This window comes from Montipora foliosa, chromosome 5 (genome assembly GCF_036669935.1).
Source record: "Montipora foliosa isolate CH-2021 chromosome 5, ASM3666993v2, whole genome shotgun sequence".
Lineage (NCBI taxonomy): Eukaryota > Metazoa > Cnidaria > Anthozoa > Scleractinia > Acroporidae > Montipora > Montipora foliosa.
Window position 1 is genome coordinate 44817425 of NC_090873.1, and position 7500 is coordinate 44824924.

At 38.8% G+C, this 7500-nt stretch overlaps 2 protein-coding genes across 2 annotated transcripts in view; one reads left to right on the top strand and one right to left on the bottom strand.

Moving 5' to 3' along the window:
* The window catches only part of LOC138004356 (kelch-like protein diablo), an 8512-nt gene extending 1809 nt beyond the window's left edge, over positions 1-6703 (bottom strand). The window contains exons 1-3 of the mRNA XM_068850849.1: positions 6284-6703; positions 1727-2658; positions 1-456 (exon numbers count right to left, since the gene is read on the bottom strand). The exon at positions 1-456 is cut by the window's left edge and continues 1809 nt beyond it. Of these exons, the coding sequence (XP_068706950.1) occupies positions 1-456; positions 1727-2658; positions 6284-6517 (1622 nt within the window). The 5' untranslated portion in view covers positions 6518-6703. The remainder of the gene's footprint in view (positions 457-1726; positions 2659-6283) is intronic.
* Positions 6704-6854: 151 nt separating this feature from the next.
* The window catches only part of LOC138004357 (probable serine incorporator), an 18418-nt gene continuing 17772 nt past the window's right edge, over positions 6855-7500 (top strand). Inside the window, exon 1 of the mRNA XM_068850850.1 lies at positions 6855-7263. Within this exon, the coding sequence (XP_068706951.1) occupies positions 7183-7263 (81 nt within the window). The 5' untranslated portion in view covers positions 6855-7182. The remainder of the gene's footprint in view (positions 7264-7500) is intronic.

The following is a 7500-nucleotide window of genomic DNA, read 5'->3' on the forward strand; positions in this document are numbered from 1 at the left end:
ACCTCATTGTAACTCTCAGTTGAATCCACAATGGACATGTACTCATTCATTCCATTCATAGCAAAAATCTTTCCACAGTGGACGGCAACAGACACTCCTCCTCTACAATGCTTCAAAGAAGCAACCATTGACCATTCATTGGTTTGTGGATCAAAACGTTCAACTGTGTTTAGTGATCCTCTACGTCCATTTGCGCCACCTACAGCATAGAGATATCCTGACAGAGAAACTGCACCGAAGTCATATCGACAACATTGCATTGGTTTGACTTCTGTCCAAGTGTCTGTTCCCGCATCATAGTACTCAACGTGTTTCAAATCACCCCTCTTATCATCGAATCCCCCAACTGCATAGATGTGGCTCTCAAGCACTGCCAGTGCAAAACGACGCCTTTGACGATGCATACTTGAAACAACTTGCCACTGCTCAGTAATGGGCGAATAACGCTCAACATAACTAAAGAAAAAGACATACTTAATGAAGGAGATGAAGAGCAGGATAAGGGAATTACTACCCCACCACTACAAAAATACCCTTAAGAGACTGCATTTAAGGGCCTACTGGCGTGTTTTTTGGGGTGCATTGCTAAATTATGAGGTAATGGTTAAGTAATTTGAGAAAATTTGGCACTATTACGGTCAGCTTTTGTAAACCAATGACCCTAACTCCCATAATCACGTGACCAATAAAAGAAAACTCTAAATTTGTCTACGGGCTACACAATTTGGGTATTTAATCAGTGGTTTGATAATTTGTATTCGTTTTTGCATCCAGCCAAGCATGGTTTTCTTTTTATTTAGAAAAATGTTCTTTTTAAAGAGATAAACCACACTGAAATACCCATAACATAAAATTTTCAAAAAAGATGATTTGGAAAAATCAATGCTTAGCTATATTCTGTATTTGGGAGTGAAACGTGCTACCGGAAGTCAGATCGTTTTAATACGCATGTGCAGTTCATCTGAGAACAAGCACGAGGAAGGGCAAGGAAAGACCTTTGATGCAAACAACAACTTAGTAGGAGATTGTTATCAAATTTTCCAGGTCAGCGAGTGAGTTTTCTGGTCAGCTCACGATATGATGACGCCAGTCACCGGAAGCAACATTTCACTTCCTTAGCAACACGCGAAAAATTCGTCTGGGTGGGCCCTTAAACAAGCTCATTTGCATTCAAATTATAGGAATACCCCAAATACTGTAACCAATCTTCATTGTTTAGTTTCGTCATGTCGATCAAAACATGACCATGGCAAAAAAATCATGAGATCTAAGAATTTCCAAGACCTACCACAGTGACAATCTATAAGAATGTTGAAATCATTGATGTTTGCAAGAATGTTGACAAAAATTGTTGTTAAGATCTTCCTAAGGATGTTCGCACATGCAATAGAGAATGTTGGACCAAATTTATCCTTCGGCTAATTCTTGTGTTTCAATAACCCAAAAGAGCCTCATCCACCACTAATTACCAGTGAAGGTGTCCATTACTACATGTAGTAGGCTTCCCTACTCTGGACACTTTACACCAATTTCCTTACCATTTCCCTTGATCTCATTATGCTCTTTGTGAGTAAATGTTGCTAATAGTGTGAATAAATAAAGAATCAAGTGTTTTAATGAAGTAAAATCGCATTAAGGGAATAAAACACTAAGGGAGTATATTGCAAAGAGTAGTTAAATCATAATAAATACACATACAAGTCATATAAAGTTCCAGCAATATTACCTGCAAGTCAAAAGTCCCTCGCTCGATCCCCCTGCAACATAAATATACCCATCAAGGACAGCAGCACGCATATCACCTTGGCATTTGCTCATGGGCGGAAGGCTAAGCCAGGCATTTTGAGCTGGATCATAACATTCCATAGAATTCAATTTCCTCCCTCGCCGATATCCACCTATCACATAAAGCTTTTCTTGCAATGTAGCAACAGTGAATGAGGCACGTGCCTCTGTCATGGATTTTACCATCTCCCACTGCATTGTTTCACAGTTGTAACATTCAACACTTTTCACTTCTTTCATAAATGAAGTCTCTCCACCTAACAAATAAATTGTTTCAGCATAGCAATGACGCATTTGAACACCAGCATGATCAAAATGAAAAATAATTGCTTCTTCAGCAATGTCGTGACTGTAAATATCATTCTTGACCAATGAATGCTCAGCCACATTTTCTTGAAGTTGTTTCAAAGGAATAAAAGGCAGTCGAATGGTTTTCAAAAACTCAGACAGATGGCATTTCCTTGTTTCAGTGCTGTATTCAATCCAAGCAATGCAAGCATCAAACACTTCCATCTCGCTACAAACTTTAACTTCATTGTGACTTATAAGTTCAATGACTTCACTGGAACCAAGGGTTTGAAAATCCTCTGTCTTCGTTACTTTGGTAAAGTTCTCCATGATATAGCGGGTGGCTGCTTCGTACATTGCCTTGCAGGAATGTCTTTCGGCAAGTGCTCGTACACCCAGACAATTTGCAATATCGATCTGCTGCATGATAAACTGAACACATGAATCTTTTGCCCACTTAAACTGCAACAGATCAGCAGCTAGGAACAAGTTTTGCACAGTAGAATCTGTAATGGTCAGCTGAGCAGTGTATGCAAATTGTATGAGCATTTGTGCTGAAATAAAATCAACACCTTTGATCTCCACCTGAAAGAGATTTGGGAATATGAAGACGTCAAGTTAAAGTTCACACTGTAACCAGGTGTACAATCAGTCATGGCTTGTAGCTACTCCAGTTTGGGATTGAAAGTAACTTAACAAAGTTACAGTTCAAAAACCCAACATATTGACAATGACTTTGAACAACTCAGGTAGTTTAAAGCCTGGATCAAGGGCTTTAAGTGGTTGAAATGGTTAATTTGTGATATAATTGGCCAGGTGAATGACAGTGAAATGAAAATGGGCACTTTCACATTTTCAAGTATAATAGTCTATCTTCTCAGTCACGTGACGTGTGTCACATGACCATTTGTCGAAAAATAGCATGTGTTTTGAATCCAAATTACCGCTAACTATTTCCAGCTTTTCATGTTTGGAATGACTGGCCACCATTCTTAAGAAAAATTTTATGACAGCAAAGGTCACCTTTGAGTCCAAAATTTGGACTTTCAATTGGTAATTTAAAACTCAAGGAAGATCATTCCAGGCATAGAAAGTTAGATATGTTAGATGTCTATCAGAAACGCTAATTTATTTATCTGTGGCAATAAAATTCACCACCGATTCACTGATTTACTATAAATAAATTATTGTAAAACGTTTATCAGGTAATTTGTCAAGTGATCAATATTATAATTATGTTAACTAAGGCAAAAGAGGACAACATTATTTATCTTCAAGGGAGATTCCATCTCAATCCAGGCAATCTAGTGAGCGTTATAGCCGATCAACCATATTTTCTGGACGTATTTTACACCCAGGCCTTTAACTATTTGAGAAGAATATGCCGCACAAATCAAACGCCAGTTAGATACACATTAATTTAAAGAGCACCAGAAAGCAGTTTTTTTTTTTTGCAAAAAGGAAAATTCTGCTTTGTTGGAACATGCGTGCTTGACCAATTGTACAATAGGTCAGGATGATTCTAAAATTACCATAAACACCTGCAGATAAGCTGCATCTTTTTCCCAAAAATCATCGCTAGAAACCAGGGGTGCGGCTTATCTGCAGGAACATTTGAATAAGGCTGCTTCCCGTGACCATTTTCCGCTCACATTTTTGTTGTAATGCAAAAATCTATGGAAAAACTGTGTTAAATGAGGAAATTCCTGTCAACAAATACCAGAAAGAGATCAATCGCACGTCAAAGTTAGTAGAAACAATGTTCATTATATTAATGGGGACATAGTTTTTCAGTGAGTGATTAATACATTGACTCCCGGGGGTTCCCCATTGAAGGGTAAAATCGTCTGGCCGATTTGGCTATCAAAGGGTTATTAAGTGCTAAAATGTTATTATAGTGAGTTTACGTTCGATGAACAGTGGATGAATAAAGACTCAACTTTAAGTTTCTTTTGATTTCTTTCAAAGAATTTTTTTCAAACTTTGAGCTGCAAAATTCAGGGTGCATCTTCTCTGCAGGTGTTTACAGTATCACTACCCAGAGGTGATACCATCAACAGCTTTGTTTGGAGGCACGGAACATTAATTCAGCTCACATTCCTTTGAATCACAATGATGGAGGTCCTTTACCTGAACACATATCTACACTTCATTAGTGTCAAAGGTTGCTACATGTAATTAGCATCCCTGGCCAATAAAAGTACTCCAACAGTTTCTCTTCACCTGTGATGAAGACACTTGCTCAAAAACTGTCGAAACGTCGGGTCTTTGAACTGTAACTTTGTTAACCAATTGACACCCTGGGGTTCGCCATAGACAAGTAAAATCGTCTGGCCTTAGACAGAGTAAAATACTAAGTATGGCTGGTTCAGGCCAGTTTGGGTCAAAGGGTTATTAGTTACCGTACTTTCAATTCCAACCTGGAGTAGCTACAAACTAGGAAGAAGAGATCAATATACTAGATGATCTAAAGTTAAAAAAAACTTGCAACAAAAGGAGTGCATGGTTGGCACAACAATGAGACCAATCACCTTCCTCAATGCACAGTGACAATCCTCTGTAATAGCATTGAATCAATTCACAAAAGGGCTTTTAAGATCATTTACCCGGACTGATCACATGACCAGGCTCTGGTGCTGACTAATGAAGAGTCACTCTATTGGATAGATGAGACGGTTTATGTGAGAAGTTTATGACAGAGATGACAGAGAGTAGAGAACACCCATTGGCATTTTTGGTGCAGTTGCCAACGCTGGAGACTATACTGTATAATGTAAGGTCAGGTGCTACGCAGCCAACCAAACCACTGAAAAGAACTAAGAGATGCCAAGCCTTCTTTACCACCAAATACCACAGGTGATTAGGTTGTTATTAGAATCGAACATTATTGGTTAGTATTAATATTGGACTGTTATTAGAATTTCTACATTATTATTATTAGTAGTAGTAGTGACATTGTAATCATCCCTTGTTAATTCAGTGGATATTCTAACTGCAAGAGAATGGAATAAACAATCATTATTATTATTATTGTCTTGTTTTCGCACATTGGATTTCCAATGGAACTTCAGTACTCCAGGAAGCTTGGTGACAACAAATCTCCTCAAACTTCTAGGACCTTCCTAGGAATCCTTGCCATGTTCAGAATCACACTTTCTGAAGTTCGTCTATCTTGGTCTCTATACCAATATTCTCTAGTCTCCTCTTTAAATCCTTTGGAACTGTTCCAAATGTTCCGATTACCATAGAAATTACCATTGTTTTCATTTTCCATAACTTCCTCAATTCTCTTGCTAGATCCTGGTATTTTACTACCTACATGACTTCTTTCTCCTCAATACGGCTATCATATGGTATTGCAAAATCTATTATTTTGCAACATTTATTTCTCTTTTCAACAACAATCATGTCTGGTCCTCTTGCCTCTATTACGTGATACATCCTTCAATCTCCAGTACTGGCTCAGGTACATGTTCATACCACTTTTCATTGACAATTATTATTATTGAAACAAGAAATATAAGTGACAGAAACCGACGATTCGGTGCATCTTGCGCCATTATCAAGGTTACAAAGATAAAATGCGGTTTGTGAAAAGGCTAAGTTGAAATGAATTTGCATAAAAGAGTGCCAAGCTAATTACATGAATACTTTAGCATGAAGAGAATCTGACTGTACATTCAATGCTGTTTAAGATATTGAATACACAGCATTTTATTAACAAGGCAGAACAAATTTGATTGCCTTGCTAATACAAGAATCCTACTGGTCGGATTTTTGTCGGAACCCTTTGAAAAAACCTTTCCTACCCCTTCACTTTTTTGTCGGTGCCTTTGAAAAAGATTCCTACCAGTGGAATTCTCATGGGCCTCATCCATAGCGGGGGGGGGGGGGGGGGTATTATAAATGGAATGTCCCGCTAAACAGTATTTCTTACCCATAATTACGAACCAAAACGTCTAATACTAGAGTGACGCCACACTAGGAAAAACATCGAATTGCCGATCACAGGGTATTTTAGAAATTCTGTCCGGTTCCCGGGAATGTAAACACTTCAAAAAGTTAAATGGCTAACTGCGCACAGAATCCTTAACCCCTTTCAGTGCCATACCTTGAGAGAAGAAAAAACCCTAAACGTTTGATAACAGGACAGTTATTCAAAAATCCCTTCCGCCGACCAGGAGAGTTTCAACCGAGGAAGTAAACTTACCGTGGCTTGATTTTGCTCACTCATCTTCCTGGTGAACATCGCGTTGAAATACTGGCTGGATGCTGCTAATACCGCCCTATGAGCTTTGATAGCTCGTCCCTCCACACTGATTGTCACATCACAGAGTTCATCTCGTTGCAAAAGATCGTTAAGTCGAGACAAGACATTTCCAGCGTGCTGCTGATGAAGAAACGTTTGGATTTCTCCTCCATCTTCATCCACATCGTCGTCCATCTTCAGCACCTGCTTGCTTTAGTCAGCGATCAAAACTGTGGGCTCATAAACAATGGTGTCTCGTTCTTTCCGAATAAATAATTAAATTTGTAAAGAAAGGTCCAGAAGTCGAGTCACGGAAGGAGCGATGACAATAATTCGAAAATATTAGACTGCAAGAAACAACTAGTTTCAACCATAAAACGAAAGGAATAAATCATTGAATAAGAAACTGAATGCATGGTTTGTGTTTATGTCATACGTCATTTCGCCACCGGAAGGGTCTCGACTATGGAAATATTATGTAAGTGTAGGTGAAATACACGTACATGTACTTCGATCCAGTATGATAAATGATGTGGAAGCAGTTGACGCGCAGAACGCACCACTTGCCACCACGGTTCTCCGATTCATGAGGATACTCGATATAGCTTGTTCACGGAGTTGTCAGAAGGATTCAAAAGAAAAGTAGCAGGTTCATTGAAGTGGCGAGTTGGTCATGACCAAATTCGTTCTGGTCGCGAAATGACTGACACCGAAGTGCACTTTCCCATAATACATTTTGTTTCATTATCCTGACGTCATTCAAAGTACTCAATTGTATTTTGCGAAGGAAAGCCATACTAGTAAATTGTTTCATTTCTTAGTTTAAAAATAATCGTTGAAGTTTTCGATTAGAAATAAGGATGGGAGGCGTACTAGGTGCTCTGGGAAGTTGTGCGGCTTTGTCTTCGTGTGCTTCGTGTGCAAGCTCGCTTGCTCCAGTGGTAAGTGAAATTCGCCATATTGTTTGCTTTGACAGTCGCCTTTCGCTGGGCTGGACATCAGTGTTCGCAATAATTTTCCATGATATGAATATTCTAGCATCAAGGACGACGCAGAATTCCTTCTGCTTTTCAAATATTTTTGTTGCGGTTACTAATAAACAAAAGTCTAGTTAATGGCCGCAGCTGTTGATGTTGAAGTATAGAAACTTCCTGTCTTCTCACAGAAATTTCCAGGCG